The sequence below is a fragment of the Daucus carota genome, chromosome 3 (genome assembly GCF_001625215.2).
Source record: "Daucus carota subsp. sativus chromosome 3, DH1 v3.0, whole genome shotgun sequence".
NCBI classification, from domain to species: Eukaryota; Viridiplantae; Streptophyta; class Magnoliopsida; order Apiales; family Apiaceae; genus Daucus; species Daucus carota.
In genome coordinates this window covers 11,365,668-11,383,713 of record NC_030383.2, presented here as the reverse complement: position 1 = coordinate 11,383,713, position 18,046 = coordinate 11,365,668, and the positions used below count along the sequence as shown (strand labels likewise).

The window sequence follows — 18,046 nt, the reverse complement described above, 5'->3', positions numbered from 1 at the left end:
TATTGCTATAATTACCACATAAGCACGTAAGTGGGAAAATAGATAGAAATAACAAGTTTGATAATTTTTTTGTCTCATTTCATGTACAAAGAAATTGAAGAGGTGGCTAAATATAAATAATTTGGTGCTATTTTAAATCTACGTAAAAAGTTTATTTTAACATCACAAGTAGACCTCGCAATTTGACACGTAACACGCTAACACGAAACGAAACGACACGAAAAAAATGGATATGGGTTTTGATTTTCGATATACGAAACACGAAAGTACACGAACACGAAATTACACGATAGATTTCGTGTCGGTTATGGATTTTCATTTTGGGTACACGAAAGTACACGAAATATTTGTACATAATTTATATTATATGTATGTTATAATTTATTAAATATATAATTATGTACAAAATATATATATTTATGTGTATATATAGAATATATATTACAGATACATTAACAAATTTGTAGAGAATTATATACAAGTATAAATATATCATTCACATTTAGTAAAACTATATAGGAAAATATATATTAAATCTATTTTTTGATTAAAATTATATTAATATTTTTATATATAATATACACGAAAAGTACATGAAAAATACACGAAACGTTTCAGATCGGATATGGGTTTCAAATTAGGTACACGAAATCAATAACGGGCGGATACGAGTTTCACCTTCGAGTACACGAAACACGAAAATACACGAAACGAAAGTATACAAAACGAAACGATTGCCACCTCTAATCACAAGTCACCTTTTAATGCTAAAATATAGCAATAGATATATGTATTTTTACACCACTATTGGACATGCTTTTATAAATATAGCACTAATTTTAGCTTTTAACACCTCCACTCGACTTGCCCCGACTAAACCAAAGTATAAATGTATATGACCAGGTTTCAACACATCCATCGCATCAAATCTTGATTTACTTGTGTTGGATTGGTTCTTATTTATTTGTTTTATTTAAACCAGACCCTGGAGGCTGTAAGTGTTTGTTACACGTATTTATAATATCTAACATAGATGAGGTATGCAACTCCAACAAAAAGTCACCACAACAGTTACGCAACTCCAACAATGGCAAACAAACAATTAGCTCAAAAACCAAACAATTAGTTGGGGCTGTATTATATTTACTTGAATGCGCACATCAAATTTGGAATAGCAAGAAAGATAAACATTGTATCTTGCAAAATGTCCTCCTCTTGCACACTCGGTCCGTTTTTCTTGCTATTTTTATAGTAATATATTTAGCACTTGTTTATAATAGTTTGAAAACGTGTGGAGATAGATCAATTAATCTGAATTTGTAAGACCATAACTTCATGAAACAAGATAGAATCTCAAGTGGAGGCGTTGAGTCATTAGTTACTAAAAAACTGCTATTGACTTAATTGGAACTACATTGAATTGACATTTAAATTTGTATAGCAGATCAGGTATATTTCATAATTTTTATTTGCAGATTAAGCTCATTAAAATTGTCCAAAGAATGCAATGTAGAATGCTCCATTGCTGCTTTCTGTACTTTCCCCCTCTAGCTACCCAGTCACACGCGTTGCCATTGTAAAATTAGATTAACTTTCTTATGTGTCGGCCTTCAATAATGGCATAGCTCTTGCCTTGTGATTTGTGGTTCATTGCAAAAAAAACGTTTAGTAGAGTTTCTTTTGTCGTCTGCTGGAATCGTTCACCTCGTAATGTTAAAACTATCCTGGCGAGTTGGGTACTGGAAGACATAAATATAAGCCGAAGATGGTATTAATACTGACGAGTTGGTAAGGAAACACATACCATAGGTTTCCAGAACAATTCCACCTGGTAAAACTTTCCCCTACTCCTGCAACAAAAGCAGGAAAAAGAAAATATAAGGGTAACAAAAACGAAATATTTGACTTCTTATCTTAAATTAGCTTAATGAAGACCTGCTGCTGACAATTTCGTTTTTGTGATACATTACATGCAAAATTTCCTCCGAAATTTATAACACGGTTAAGATCTTAAATTTTTTTATTAACAGATGTTTATTCACAACTGTTAGTTATATAAATGTCCTGTTTGGTAATAGTAAGAATCTGTTAGGATAGAACATTCATCATATCTTTCTTCTTAACCCAGAAGAAACACTATGGACATAGATATTGCTTCCATAATTGTTCAAGCCTCATATATACTTTTCAGTCACCCATATTGTCCAGTCATCTGAAAGATTCAAATGACCTCAATCATGACACACCATTGATATACATCATACAACACCAAGTGAAAGAGTTTTTCGAAAATCCACTTGAACATCTAAAGCTTGATATCTGAAATTTTTAGCTGGGTGAATGTGAAGAGAGGCCAACCTTGAAGCCAATTACAAATTATGATCAAGCAGAAGTTACACGATTTTTCAGTCCATTTAGAGAAAAAAACATAACTGATGCAATATTGATTGTGATCACATACTAAAATGAGAATAAGTTGTTTATCGCATCAAACAAGTACTACATCATTCCAAATTTATGATAATTATTAATCACCAGGACGAGTATAATCATATCATAGTTTGGAAAAACCAAATTCTTTTATTTTAGAAACGGGGTATATCATAGTGCACTATGAAGAATTAACTTATGTAGAGCATGTCTGTACATTAGTACAAAAGATGCTTCAAGGAAAAGAAAAAATTAACCAATTTACAGTTTTAAGAGGAGAGACTCATCTGCAACTCAAAATATCTACAAGATTATGCACATGGATTGGTCATTGATTAAAAATCTTGATGCAATAATTGGCACAGCATAATCATGTCCCCTTCAAAGAAGGCATCTGATGCAACCTGAAAGCAATGAATGCAGGAAACATTATTAGGTATTCTGTGACTAATGCTATTTCACTGGTGAAATTTAAAAAAAAAAAAAAAAAGGTTTTCAATCCATGCATCAATCACACATATCATTTATTCGAATCGGCAAGGAAAATTGAACATGGGCTTGATTAAAATTTATTTGCCCTTCTTCACTAAACCAAAAATGATGTCAAACTTGGACACTGTTTTTGCTGTAACTACTGTTCATGTATTTCTAGCACATGGTTTCAGGTTTTATCTAACACAAGAAAACCTTTCAAGACACTCCTATATGTTCACTTCATAAAAAGCACTTCTATAAGAACTAACAATTAATAGGTATAAACTGGTAGACTCGTGTCATTTGTCAATTGCGATCAAATTCACTGCACGGAGCTACATTGAGTTTAGCTATCACCTACTACAAAAGTCAACCACTTGACCTAACTCATTCACCCGTTAAACATGCCCGGGGAAGAAAAAACTATATACAGTCAGAAGATTCGAAAGAGCTCCTGAAATAACAGAATAAAGCATTATTGGGGTGCATATTTACAGCAAGTTGGACAATATGACAATTCTTGTCACGTGCATGATATAGAAAGAAAGAATTAGAATATAGTAACTATTTTTTGTAACTTGAAAACAAAAGAAAAGACCATCCACCACATATACACTGCAGGCCTACCATTATATTTTGTTTTATAAATTAACAATTAATCTTGGCAAAAGGATGCATAACTTAAAATTAAATATCATCCATTTTCACATCAGACAAAAATAAGTTCGCCAGTAGGACTAGCCAAGCAATAACAGCAATCATGTTTGGGATTGTAAATTGCTGAAGGAAACACAAATCAAACAAAATATCAGCTTTAGAAGCCCAATACATTAACATTATAGAAGCCCAATACGTTAAAATTATATGAAAGGTTTATTCAGTATAATATATTAGAAGATAATTAACTTTTCAATTAAAATTAAGAAACTCATATATTAGAGTTTATTCCTATTAGAAAAGTTTGTTTACCTTCATAATAAATACGAGTTGGTTTTTGCAATTCATGCATATTAGTGGAATACATCAGTTTGTGGTGAGTTTTATGTCACTGTCTTATTCTTAGGAAATAGTCCCAAGACTCGAGTTTGAAATCTTCAAACCTAGGAAGCATGGACTTGGATACGGTCACGGGCCGGGACATGGGTACGGGGATCGCCAATTATCAAAGACTCCTGTGATACTGGACTAGGCAATAATAATACTAATAATTTTTTAATAATAATAATAATAATAATAATAATAATAATAATAATAATAATAATAATAATAATAATAATAATAATAAAAAAAAAATAGGATTTTGGATTTATGTATGTCAAACTTCATTCATAATATTATAAAACTGTCTTTACAATAACTGGTAATCAAATATAAGATTCATTCTGATGCATTTTCATTTCTAGAAGAATCCATCTGAGACGATACTCGAGCCTTTTTCGTTCAAAGTTTGTTTAATTGGTATCAAGCATTTCTCAATATGAACTCTCTGTTTTTGTGATGAGAGAAAAGAAGAGGTGGACATAAGAGAAGGCGTGAACTATAAAATGCAGAGTAAAGAGACAAAAAAATTGTGAAATTAGGTTAAAAGAAGGTTATTGGGCCTTAAAAAGCAGGTTATTGGACCATTTTTAAGATGGCCCAAGTCCCATGCCGATGGAGAGTTGACACACTCATTTTTAAGGTGGGCCGAGTCAATGACAGTGTCGCCCCCGTGCCGATGGGCGAGTCCACTGAGTGTCAAATCGCCAGTTTCAACATGCCACAAGGCGTTGGTGCCGAGTCGCCGTGTCGGGTGAGTCGGACAAGCAGCACCCATTTTGAAGAGTCTGTGCTTCTTCGCTTCCCACCCATCCTCAAGGTGGGATCAAAAGCCTATCAAATATTGATACATCTCATTCCACACCTAAAATTAATCTACACCAACCACATCGCCCAGATCACATAGTTTCTCAATATAGCAAAGAGGAAAGTGTCTTTGTGATGAATTCTGTTAAGAAATGGATAAATGGAACAATGTTACTCAATGCGTTAGCGCTTCAGCAAAGTCTAGGTGGTAGCAAGTCTATAAACCTTTACAAAGCAGCAAGTTCGGGCACAATGTTTGGTCCATTTTCAGTTGAAATGATTAATGATGACGTTCCTGATGTGCTAAGTTTCAAACGCCATCAACTTATTCATGACTTTTTATGGCTTACAATTTGTGTTAATCATCCTAATGCATACTATGTTGCGAAAGAAGGCACCAGACAAGTTATTATTTGTGCCACTTCACATGTGTCAGTCATGAGGTAATCTTTGGTGCTTTATGTTTCTTGTGAATATTTATCACAATGGCGTTAAGTTTTTACTAACGCTGGAGAACTGAAGAAGTACAGCTACAGAAAAGTCCTAGCAAACTATAGGCTGCATAATATTATCGGCTTCAAAAACCCAATATTTAGAACTTTCTAATTATGTTCTTAATTTGTGTTGTACAAGATATTTATCTTTTAGATTTGAGATATCGAAAATATCTACTAGGCTCTGCAATTCTGCTAGGTAAGTTTTCATTATTTTATAAACCTGAAATAAACAATAACATGCTAAAAAAAAAAGACAAAAAAAATAAAATAAAATCGGAGGTAAGGTATAACAGCTATAAACCTGAATCGCCATGTATGCCATTCCAATTTATTCAGATCACCTCAGAAATAATTATGAAGGATCCAAATAAAATACAGAACAGAGAGTTGAGTATGATAAAAGTAAACTTAAACGCAAGTGCAGTATTATAGAACAAAATTACATACCATAATAGTAACTCCGAAAGCTTCTTAATTAAGTGATCGACGACACCTGATAAGAAGTGACAAATTCAAAAGAATGAATACTACAAATTGATAGAAAATGAGGTACTGGTATATAAAACAAACATTCAATTTCTGTGATGGTAACTGAATGATACTATTCAATAAACTCAGTCAAACTGCTTGCAGTGAGGAGGGTCCCTCATTCATGAAAGCATACTATAATCTAAAAAAGTGGCGCATTAAGCTAACAGTCTATGGTAGAATGACATAACTCTATAAATAACATGCAGTGAAGCACACAAATCTGATAATGCAATTGAAACATATTTGCTGCAGGGGGCGTATCCCGATGACCAGATAAGAAGCTGTTCATAACTTTAAACTTTAAATAACGAATATCAGGTAAAGAGAACAACAATCCAGTCAATAAAGGCTTGAGGTTAAAATTTAGATGTAAAATACAGGACGACAGATAATAAAGGCTTTAAAATGTAACTCTGCTTTTTTTTCATCAGCTCTATCCCAGAGTATTATTGAAATGGAAAGCAATGATTAAAATTAATATAATCACAATACAGTGAAGTGAATACCCACAAGCAAATCCACATTACCTATTAGAACCGCAATTGCAAGGTATTTTTACTTCTTCCACAGGAAATTTGTAATCATATGTAAGTTCTTCACCAGCATTTATATGTCTTTTTGCATAAATGAAAATCTTTTTCTGGCCTTCAACGCTAATGACTTTGGTATAGCAATTAGGCTGCAAAGAAAAATCCAAATTAGGAACCTCCCCCACAGTTTTGGCATGGAGGTAAAAAAGTATGACACGGGCTGGTACCTCACAGGAATGATTTATAAATCTAGCAATTCCACCACGCTTTGTAGCATCTACCTGCAGATAATTGATATATGTGACACTGTAATCCTTCAACTGATGTTCAAGTGGCACAACTTTAATTTTTTTTTGAAAAAGGAAGCATTTAGTAAGGTGAAACTAAGATAAAAAAAAGAGTAAATAAACCTTGAAGAATAAAGATAATATTCCTAGTTACAAAATCTTCTCATTTTATAGCGGGTAATAGTAATAATGTTAAAAGAGAAGTATAAATAACTACAAAATTAGTCAATTGTCGAACCATGCCGCTGCCCTGTTTAAAGTGTAAAAGAAAGAATTTAAGACTCCAAGAGGACTAGAGTAAAACTGTCATGGCACTTACCACATAACCATCATCCAGTCTAAAGAGATAACTGCTCCCAATTCCCATCTTCTCATATTGGCGTTCACGTATATCAGATATCTGGAAATGAAAAAATTACAGTACACTCAACAGCAATGCAACAAGTGGTACCACTCAAGAAATTGTAAGAAATTACTCACACGTAGATCACAAAAGAGAGTAAAGAGTCCTAAACTTAGAAACAGGGCATCAGAAAATAAGAAGATAATAGGGCTATAACTATGATGTAAATATTCAATTAATATGCTTTGTGTATACAGTGTTAGCATGCCTCAGTTGCTAGGATTCTGAAATAAAACAAATACTATTTGAAGCAATTTAGTTTGTTATGAAAACAAGCTGACAAATTTCTGAGTTCAAGGTGAAACCAACACCAAGTTCTTAATAATCCCCATCCAGGCTGACTTGGCCCAACAGTGGCCAGCTCACTTTGATTAAACCCAGAAATTTAAATATACGTCTAGTATTTAAAGAAATTTAATCTTACGCTAGATCGAACTAATTCTCCAACATATTCAATAACAAAGTCTTCTGCATCAATTGGCTCTAGTGCAACCAGACCCCAATCATGTATCTTGCTCTGTTGGAAACGTAAACGTTTCTTACGTGCCTACAATAGAAGAGTAAATTTAAGTATAAAGTACCACCAAGAGACATAAACCATAGTAATATTCGACCTACCTTTAGCTGAGTAGCTTTTAGAAGATCAGAACCATCAGCTGCAGCAAGAAGATTGCGCACTTTCACCCTGTTTGTTCGTGCAGATAGGCCCTTGGCATTTGAAAACTGAGAGACATTTATTTCAGATCCCCTATTTTGAGGATGTACGAAAGTACTTCCCCTTACACGAGCTTTTTCAGAAGGAGTTGCAGTAATTGACCATTTATGCCATTCCCAACCGTTGATTGAAGTTCGGGCACATCCATATGACTTGGGGTGGGTTGCTGATGTTCTGCATTTACTGTCTTTGCTCTTTGTGACCACTACCTGTTTGAGTGACGCTTGCCCAGTAGAACCTTTCGCTACTTTTAACAGTTTCCCAGAGGGGTAGTTGTTATCCACTGTATGCTTCCTTTTCATATTTAATGCCTTATTTTCTGCATAAAAAGGTCAAGTACATGATCAAAATTATTAGGATGGCAACAGGTTGGATTGAATAAGATTTCTCAGATATCCAAATCCAAACCCGGAACTTTCACTAAAACCGAACCCGATCCAAACCCCATTGATATCCAAAAATCAAAATCCGAACCTAATTAACGTATTTCAGATTGGGTTTAGGTTTACTGAAACCTGAACTTATGTACTAGGAAAAAAAATAAATACAAATCTAGGGTTTTTCATTCATATTTGGAAGAATATAAATAATAAAAATTGACTGTGAAACAAAGATACTAGGCCTTTGAAAGTGGTTCAAAGCTTACCTATTCAGGGAATTGTGATGAAACTAGCCGCCCCAGATGTGAAGTGTTAACTAGGGCATATGTAAAATTGGGTATGTGAATGAGTACTCTGTAGTGCAAATGTCTCAGTCTTGTAAAAGACTACAAGCTAAGCCTAAAATGCTTAAACCTTATATTATTATTATCAAAAAAAAAAATTAAGGCCTAACCAAAAATTAAAACAAATTATATATATATATATAAATACATACACACATACACACACACACACACACTACATAGTATATTATATTGGGTGTTTACGGGTTCCAAGTTTGGATTGAATTTGGATTGGGCTTTGGATTTTGGATCAGGTTCTAGTTCACAATGGCTAATAACCAAATCCAAAATCCAATCTCTTTCGGGTTTAAGCAGATCCAAATCCAAAAGTTCAGGTTCGGTAAAATCTAACAAGATCAAAACAGATTGTATATATCCACTGGATAAGAATATTTTTGAGATAACTATTGAAAAATGATGATCATCTGACGAAAATGCTAAAGGGCAAAACGAAGTTGAAATCTGAACTCTGAAGGAACATAAGATGCTTACGGTTTATTGAAAACTTTTTTGAAGAATCACTGCCACGCTCCTGAGTGCTTTTTTTGTTAACATCCTTCTTAACCTTAATTGACTCATTCGGCCTAACAGGGGGGGGAATTTTGCTCTCTCTTAAACTTTTCTCATTAACTGCAAAAATTAGGCAAAAAAGATAATTATATTTGTTGGGACTGGTACCATTGCTGATACAGCAACATTACACTTCACATGGAGATACCTTGAATACCAGGTGTGATTTTCAGTGCTTTATGGGTGGTGGTGTGAACAGATGGCAAGTGTTCGTTCCGCACAGTATGCTCATTAGCATCAGCACATATCTTAGTTGAGCAATCTATATCTGTACTTTTAGACAGGCGTGAAGCACTAACTTCTGTATTCTGAGTTGCCTCTACAAATATATCTGGTTCATTTGAAAGCCCAACAGATTGAATATGAGATCCAACGTTAGCAAAATTTGACCACTCAGAAAATGAACCCGATTTCTTCCTCAACCCTTTCTTACGGGAATATGTATATCTTCCAGTCATTAAAGAAATGTCTAGAGCTTCTTTGCCACGCTTACTCCTTACCTTTTCGCTACACTTATCAACTACAGCAGAAACTTTACCAGGTCTCACATCATTAATCTTTTTGGCTCTCCTCTAGCAAACAATCAAGAATTAAGTTAGAAGTGGGAACAAGAGAAAAATATTCTTAACTGGCTGAATCAGCCTTATTTATATGAATTAATAATCTTAAACATAAAATAATTTTGACAACAGATAATGACCTGGGGGGGAAATAAAGAAAAAACAAAGAGATCTGGAAGCCTACCGCAGTCTTCAGTTTAGAGTTTTTCTTTGACGAGCGATATGAAAACCAAAACTTGTTAAAAGCACGACCAATAAGTGAGGAACTGCATTCCCTGAGTACTTCGTCATGCAACTTTTGGCGGAACATAGCCAAGGCAGCATATAGTGTGATCTTTGGAAAACGCTCATGTGACCTGGAGGAGTGAATTCTGCCAATATGTAATGGAGCAAGGGTTTCAGATTTAGTCTCAGATCCAGGTGCATCTAGCAAATCAATATCATTAACCACATCTGTACTACGTAAAGTAGCACACATTTTAACAAGTGCATTGGTAAAAACATCAGAAAAAGAACTCCCAAGGACAGAAACTTTTTTCTGATGATCCTGCTTTTCTAATTCTGACGAAACGTGAAAGTTATCGTCTGAGAGTTTTTCCAAGTCAAGAAGCGCCTCTGAAGAACCATTCAGACTTACTATATGCGATTGTTGAATAGGTGGATCAACTTCCACCTGAAAACAACAAAAATATATTATCCAGTCATAATTTCTTTATTTGAATGTTATAGTATAACCATCTGAAGGAATCTTGGGGAAGTAATACATATTTATATAGGCTGGTATGAGATGCTACCTCATTTGATAGGTCATCTCTGGAGGAACCAATTATTTTCTTCACTTCTTCATCCACAATAGATTCAAAATACTGAGTCAGAGACATGACTGCAGAGGAATGAAGATCATGTTCTACACCTACCACAATGTGTTCCACATCCCTATATATTTGATCTTTGCTTGGAAGGTTCTTACGGTAAGACTCTTCTCCATTGGAAAAGCATGAAGACACAGAAGGTGACAAAATGTGTACATCAGATGCCACCCTCGGAAGCTCAAATCCAGGTGGGCAATCAACTTCCCCATCAGATAATTCTCCTTCCGACTGCAAATACCAAACATGGAAAAAATATTTAAACAAGGAAAGAGTATAGGGAAAGAAATAGAGCAGCAATGTAAATTACTTACAGCTGCAAGATGCACTTCCTCTACTTCTCCCTCATATTGCTTTACTGAAATTTCCTGCCCAACAACAGCACTATGGGCATTCCACAATACCGTCCTCCTCCAGGCTGAAGAGAACTCCACTACTGGATCACGAACGACAGCATTCCACACAACTTGCATAGACGAATCAAACAGAACCTGATAGATAGTAGCACAAGCATCCAAAAAATTCTCTGCACTTCCAACAGATTTCATGCTGGATAAGGTCCTAATTGGACTTCTGTTTGCTGGGAGAGTGAGCTCAGAAACACATTCAGATAATGCCTTTTCATGTGAACTAGTAATCACGACGTTTGCAGAACAAGATTCATTCTATTAATAAAAAGCCAAAACAAGCATAATGTCAGCTTAACTTTAATTTTGTAAGGAACAAGTTTTAGTAATTACACTGTGTGAAAGAAATTCAATTAAGTTTCTCTTCAACTACACTCGTGTATAAATATTTCCAAAACAAACTAGCAGCCGGCTAGGCTAAGAAGCCCCCTGCTGTTAAGAAATCATTCATAAGGATCACTATTTTTCATTAAAAAAATTTTAATGGTTCCACAACTTTTGAAAATGCTCTCTATTCGATGTTCCTTATTGGCGACGAGACAGATGTAAAGGCTTTTTTTTAGCCTTGCAACACACATAACTGTTACATGCCTTCATTATGTACATAGAAGTATTTGTCTTAAATATTATAAATACAAAGGAGTAAAAAATTAAAGGCTTGTCAAACTTGATTCCAAACTTTCTGTTTATCAATAGCTTGAATTAAAAATGACTGAAAACCATAAAGAATATGTTATCATTGTTGTAAACTTGTAATTACTTTTTTATGTAGAATCACGAAAAAAACTGAACCATAAACATTAAAACTAGATATGCAACTGACTTAATCAAGAACAATAGGTTTCTAATTTAAATATGTGCTAAAAATGTCATGCTATTTCGCTGCAATAATTAAGGGGAAAATACGAATAATATAGAAGTCTTCACCCATTTTCTAAAGTATGCGAGTATTACCATGTTTGTACTTGCAGACAATGTTTTCGCATTCTGATTGATCACTTCAAACTTCTGGTACTTGTTTGCTTTCTTTGAGGCAATACACTCTGCAATTACATGACTAATAATTTCATCTAAAACAACTCTACGTGCCGTTTTCATGATCCCAGAGTGCAGTTGAGAGCAAAGATCTTCAGATATGATAGGTATAGGACCAGTAGTGTGGTCCTTGTCATTGGATATAGAAAGAGTTTTCTCTCCAGTTGTTCTCCAGGTGTCCACCACAGATTTTAGAATGAAGGGCTTGAACCTATTGTCAGCATGACTAATCTGCACATTGGTAAAATTAGCACACAACAGGACACTGAGCAGGTCTGTTCAAATTTTCAGAAACTATATATTTATACATGCACCGATGGAGGTAATAAAAAAGTTTGATATGAAAAACCAGAACTCCTAAAACACATGACCCACCAATCATATAAACAAAGACATTTCTGATGAACCACATGTTAGTGGATACCAGCTGATTGATTGATTACAAGCTAGAAAGCAGGGAAGACTCACCTGCGGCACCATGCACTCAATTCTTGGGATTCTTCGATACTCGGGGATTCTTGGGGATTCTTGTTAATGATTAATTCTGTGATTAGTTGAATATTTTATCACTTAACTACCTTATAGTGTAATTATTATAAATTGTACAGGATATTGAACTTATTTATTTGATTATTTGGTTTAAATATATATATGTAACTCTTGATATACAAGCATGATATATATTTTTAATATATCAATATTTGCCGAATCCCCATATTTTTAAATTTGCCAAATTCCGTATCCCCGTACCGTGCACTCCCGTATCCGCACCCGCACTCATGCTTCCTAGATTACAAGTATCCAACAACCTTAACACAAGAATCTCCAAAAATTATAATTTTTAGTGTATATAAATTAGAATAACAAGATTTGAATTATTGTATTTGTTCCCTCTTTGGGCAATTATGTATTAGCCAACTTTATGATGCTTATATGCTTTACTCATTTTGTACGACTTGTTATCTGTAAAACATGACAGTCTTTCTAATGTATTCACCTGATAAAAATTAGAAAAAAGTAAAAGCTAAAACAGCCAGTGAGCTCTACTAAGTGATGTACTTAAAATCATTCTAACAAGTCAACCTCTATTGTCGTCAAAAGGACCAGATAGACAGGAAATGGGGATTACTTGGAGCGAATTGTCATTGTGCTTGCATGCACAAATTACATCCCCAAATAAACAACTTGTCCAGATATCACAGTTTTCTCATCAAAACTAAATTTTCCAGTTTAAATTTGTCCTGTATTTTATCACGTATTAAAGGGAGTGTTTAAAAACCAGAAAAATCAGCAAGTAATCGGATTTGGTCTCCTTTCCAATCCGATTTGGATGAAATTGATATTTCCATATATTGAGTTAACATTGTATTATAAAAAAATCGGGTTGATGTCAAAAGTTCTAATAAAAAAGGCCCAAAAATTGGGCGGAAGTAGGATGACAGGCGGGGCTTCTTCAGCAATATTGAAATTTAAGCTCTGAAATTTACATTAAATGTTTTAAATAATAGTATTCTGACAAGATAATTAGAGTCTAGTAATGTATTAAGAGAAATAGACATCAAATTTGCATTGCAACTAATATATGGGTAAGAATATCCTGCTTGTCATGGTAATTATCAGCCGCAGCAACTAAAAAGGATAGCATCTATTAAAGAGTTTAACTCTGTTTTCTAATTTCATTAATTTGCTATTTCTCTTATTGATTTCAGGTTTCATTTTACACAATTTCTTTTTCCTGTCATATAAGAATTCAAATGTATGTTTTTAAACTTCTGGCGCCCTTGTAATATTTATATGAAAATACTTATGTTTTATGAGATTAATATAAGAAAATTATTCACATTTTTTCTCTATAGATCAAAGTAAGAAATTAATTAATATAACAAATCCATATAAGTTCACAAACACACACACACACACACACACACACACACACACACATATATATATATATTTCTTATTTTACTTTAAACAATATTAAGTAATTTTATTATCATGTTTGACGCTGGACAGAATTTTGAAGAGACGGACATATAAACAAATATAGACCCTGGAATAATTAACTGCTGAAAAACCACCAGGTTTTCCAAACCACAAATTGAGATAAACTATAGATCACAAACCAAGAAGACTCAATTCAATATTTAAAAATATTTTAATGACCAGTTCTGATCAAACTAGAGCCCACATAACTATATACTAATATATTTAACTTATACAACAAATAATATGAGAACTTTTTTATTTCCAGTATAGTTCATCATCGATATAATTGCTTGCAGAACCATCCAAGACTATTCACTTTTCACTTATACCTACATTACATCAAGAAAGTAGTAAAAAATTAAACTTAAACACGAATCGAAGTGAAGAAAACTTGACAATACAGAATTCAATCTCTTCTAACTTTATATTATACTTGATCTTCAAGAAAATGGCTTAATAAGAAAAACCCAAGTGAAGGGAGAGGAATGTCTAGGATGACTGTAGGATAAGGATAAATAACAGGGGAAAATAAAGTTAAGAAAATGATAATAGAAATTAAAAAAGATAAACTCTTTGACAAGACCTGAGTTTGTCTGTTTATCATAACGAAACCTAAGATTAAGGAGTAGAAAGTTTCAAGTTTCCTACCGACAAGGAGAGTATTCTTTCTTAATACTTAATGTTATATATTACAATATTCCTAATTGTTGATTGCAATACTTTTATGGAAGATATACATCAAACAACAATATTTACACAATTTCTACACATGTCAATAATTAAAATTTCGGTGTGACTGCCAGTCCGGGTGTGGGTCCAGCCGCACGTAGTATGGAATAGCATTTTGGCAAATTGAAAAATCATGGTGATTCCAGTGATGATTATAAAAATATTTCAAATATACAAACTATGATATATATGATGAAGAAAATATCGAGTTCTATTTAAACAACACCAAATAGGCAAAAACAGAAATTAATCATCCCTCCGAGTTAAAAGGAATTAAACACTAATCAATATACTCTCTCTCTCTCTCTCTCTCTCTCTCTCTCTCTCTCTCTCTCTCTCTCTCTCTCTCTCTCTATCTATCTATCTATCTATCTATATATATATATATATATATATATATATATATAATCAAACAATGATGCAATTAATACCCAGAAAACATATATATGCAGCTATAAGAGCATCTCCAACCCTTACACTAACATTGGTGCACATTTTACACCAAAAATTGGTGTAAAATAACACTGAACCTAAAGTCTCTCCAACACATCTACACCAAACAGGCTCGTTTTTGTACTATATAGGTTATTTCATTGTTAAAGTACAAAATTAATAAAGTTTGTGGGAAATGAAATTGTTTTAGGTAAGAAGTGTATGGGTAGTGTTGGACTAAACAAAAACTCAAAAGTTGGAGTTAATTTTGGTGTGACGCCAAATTTAGTTTCACTTTCGGTGTGAAACCAAATTTGGTGCAACTTTTAGAGCTTGGTTGGAGATGAATTTACACACTTTTAAAGTTTGGTTGGAGATAGCCTAAACACTATATATGCAAGACAGTCCAAATAGGAAATGGCCCAAGTATAATAAGGACCATTTTAATTATATGAGTCAACATCTGTCACGTATAAAACACACGGATATATTGTATATATGTATATGTCATCTGTCAGAGCCACTGGAACCCTTGGCGAAAGAAACAAGATCGAATAATAAGAACAGGCTTTGTAAGTTGACTTCAGAGAAGATGCCGGAGAATGAGTCATTAAGGCGCCCCAATCACAAATTTTTGAACAATGGCTTATTTGAAAATTTGGGATTAAAAGATAAGATTTTTATTACATTTTGTGCCACTCCCACAGTCCCACTCCCACACCCCGCATCTCGCAGCACCCCCTCCCTGCAAAAACAGGGATATGCCAAGTGGCGCACCTTTTACGCACCCGGTGTGCACCACCCTCATGTTCCTGATCTCTGATTAATCAGAGTATTTATAATGTGATACCCCATCATCTTCAAATTGATTCTTGAATTCTTATTATTAGTAAGAAAGTGCAGCACTTAACTTTCTTTTATGCTGGTGTTTTAAGACTATAGAGTAAGCATACAGCAATTGACATTGATTATTCTAAATTTCAAGTGACTAACATTTTTAATTTCACAATGAACACAAAGATTTAGAAATATTACTGCCACATGTTAATAATTGAAGTTATATAGTAATGTATCATATATGCCAAAAAAAGAATCAACACTACGAACTCTGTCATCATCTCATATAGCTTACCATCAACGAATCACGAAGATAACCATATTGATGCCATGAGTAAAGTTCTACAAGAGAGTGTGGGCCATGTTTCTTCCCTTCATCATCTTCGAAAAGCCAACAAGATTCTTCACCTGACTATTTAACAAGATACAAGGACCGGTTAGCAAAATGTAGAAAAATGATCATTATTCATTACTACAAATTTATAAGCGAAACTGAAATTCAAAATTTCTTTGGGGTGGGTGGATGAGGGGAGTGCAAATTTATTAATAAATAAGACTTAATTACCACTGGCATATATGGCTTAGACAAATCGGTTGCATCAGTATTTGGGCCTTGTGGATTGGAGTTAACATTGCTAAAATTAACACATGCTGAATATGCAGTCTGCGAATTATTAGATCCACTGGTTGTAGCAAGTTCCTGTTTGTCTGATGAAAAATCACTACTAGGGAAAGTTTGAGAATTTTTAGGCGCCTTGACCCCAGAGATAGACCCTGGTAAATATGCAAAACCCGTGGCAACATGATCTGGGAATTGTTTAAAGTAATTCAGTGGAACTGGATTAATTAAACTCCCATTCAATATTGGGTACACAGGAAGATCGTCAGGCAAAAACCCAGATGACAAACCCTCATACAACTGCTCGTGGATGTAAGGACCACACATTTGACCTTGTGCATTGACATACATCCAGGAACTCACATATGCAGGAGATGCATAAGCAGCTTCAGTCTTGACCGAATAAGGAGCGCCTTCTGTACTTCCTCCTGTACTAGTGCGAGATATGCTTTCATTGCTGTCATTTAACTGGCCGCTCATGTCAACTCCCGCATTCAACTTAGAGTCATTAATCGGATAAGAAGTGCCTCCTACGCTGCTACAAGATATGCTTTCATTGCCGCCATTTAACTGGCAGCTCGGGTCAACTCTTGAACTCAACTTACCGTCGTCACAATTACAACACGACAAAGAATTACTTTTATTACCTACAAAATCATTATTTATATCCACCGAAGACGAAGCATTAACACGACACTGTTCTTCACACACATTTGAAGACAAATCCCGGTGTGCCAATTCTGACACTTTCCGTCTCTTTCTAGAAACAGTAACTTCTCCATACTCACTTAACTGAATTTCCGCCTCCGAACCATCTCTCTTGATTTCCGAACTCGACACCATGCCTACACCAGAATTCCGTTCAACCTGATTACAAATTCACACTCGGTCTGATATCTGAAATAATCATGTTCATTAAAAAAAACATCTAAAAAGCAGCTACAGCAACCTCAAAACGAGCTTTAATTTCCGGTACATAAATACACACACATAATTGCATAGATATATCTTAAAGAAGATATCGCGAGATCAAAATAAGCTCAATTCGGATCAAAAACATGAAGTGATTAATATCTGTTTATATAATTACATGTATCTTGAAATTTGATCAATGAAAATGAGTTAATCTAGCTGGAAGAATAAATTGAATTGAAACAATTTCGAGAGTAGATATATAATAGAAAAGGGGATTAGAGAAAAAAAAGTGACCTGAAATATCAAGCACGGCGATCTACTGGTGTTGATGGCGACAAAACCAATTGAGGTAGGAACCCTAATAATATATCGGACAGTAATTTTAAATTTATATACAGCCTGTAATTGTATATTGTATAGTTTTGTGTTTTGAGTGTCGATAAAACTATTCCAGATTTATGAACGGCGAGGTATGTTTAGGAAAATTTCTCCTTATTCGGCAATCTGTATTTTTAATTTGGTCTAAGTAGTCCCGATGAAGGCACAAAAAATATGTAAAAAGAAGGTATATAATATTTAAATTTTAATTTATTTTTTTAAAATTTTTTGAATATTATATACTTTCTTTTTACATATTTAATTAAGGATGGC

At 34.0% G+C, this 18,046-nt stretch overlaps 1 protein-coding gene across 3 annotated transcripts; it reads right to left on the bottom strand.

Moving 5' to 3' along the window:
- Positions 1–1,374: 1,374 nt before the first annotated feature.
- On the bottom strand, positions 1,375–17,850 carry LOC108214099 (histone-lysine N-methyltransferase ATXR7). Of its 3 annotated transcripts, XR_010289612.1 has the most exons (17): positions 17,690–17,827; positions 16,427–17,325; positions 16,157–16,273; positions 11,797–12,108; positions 10,750–11,100; positions 10,361–10,666; positions 9,751–10,239; positions 9,155–9,578; positions 8,929–9,066; positions 7,616–8,031; positions 7,422–7,544; positions 6,914–6,994; positions 6,535–6,588; positions 6,305–6,456; positions 5,694–5,739; positions 1,805–2,834; positions 1,375–1,724 (listed from the first exon to the last, which is right to left on the bottom strand). XR_010289612.1 is itself a non-coding variant. In XM_017385898.2 (16 exons), exons 2-15 carry the CDS (start codon positions 17,321–17,323, stop codon positions 5,718–5,720), a joined length of 3,882 nt encoding a protein of 1,293 aa, XP_017241387.1. In that variant the 5' UTR covers positions 17,324–17,347; positions 17,690–17,850; the 3' UTR covers positions 2,558–2,834; positions 5,694–5,717. The 3 variants fall into 3 exon arrangements, 2 of the variants coding, with proteins under 2 accessions (XP_017241387.1, XP_017241383.1); XM_017385898.2 differs by lacking the exon at positions 1,375–1,724 and having other exon boundaries at positions 2,558–2,834; positions 16,427–17,347; positions 17,690–17,850; XM_017385894.2 differs by lacking the exon at positions 1,375–1,724 and having other exon boundaries at positions 2,558–2,834; positions 16,427–17,377; positions 17,690–17,829.
- Positions 17,851–18,046: the final 196 nt, after the last annotated feature.

Bases quoted from the DNA above. Each gene is read 5' to 3' on its own strand.
- LOC108214099 (XM_017385898.2), bottom strand. From the start codon at position 17,323: ATGGTGTCGAGTTCGGAAATCAAGAGAGATGGTTCGGAGGCGGAAATT. The intron at 6,995-7,421 runs GTAAGATTAAAT...TTTCATTTCCAG, and splicing joins GAGAATTAGTTCGATCTAGC to ATATCTGATATACGTGAACG. The intron at 5,740-6,304 runs GTAATGTGGATT...ACTTCTTATCAG, and splicing joins TGCAATTGCGGTTCTAATAG to GTGTCGTCGATCACTTAATT.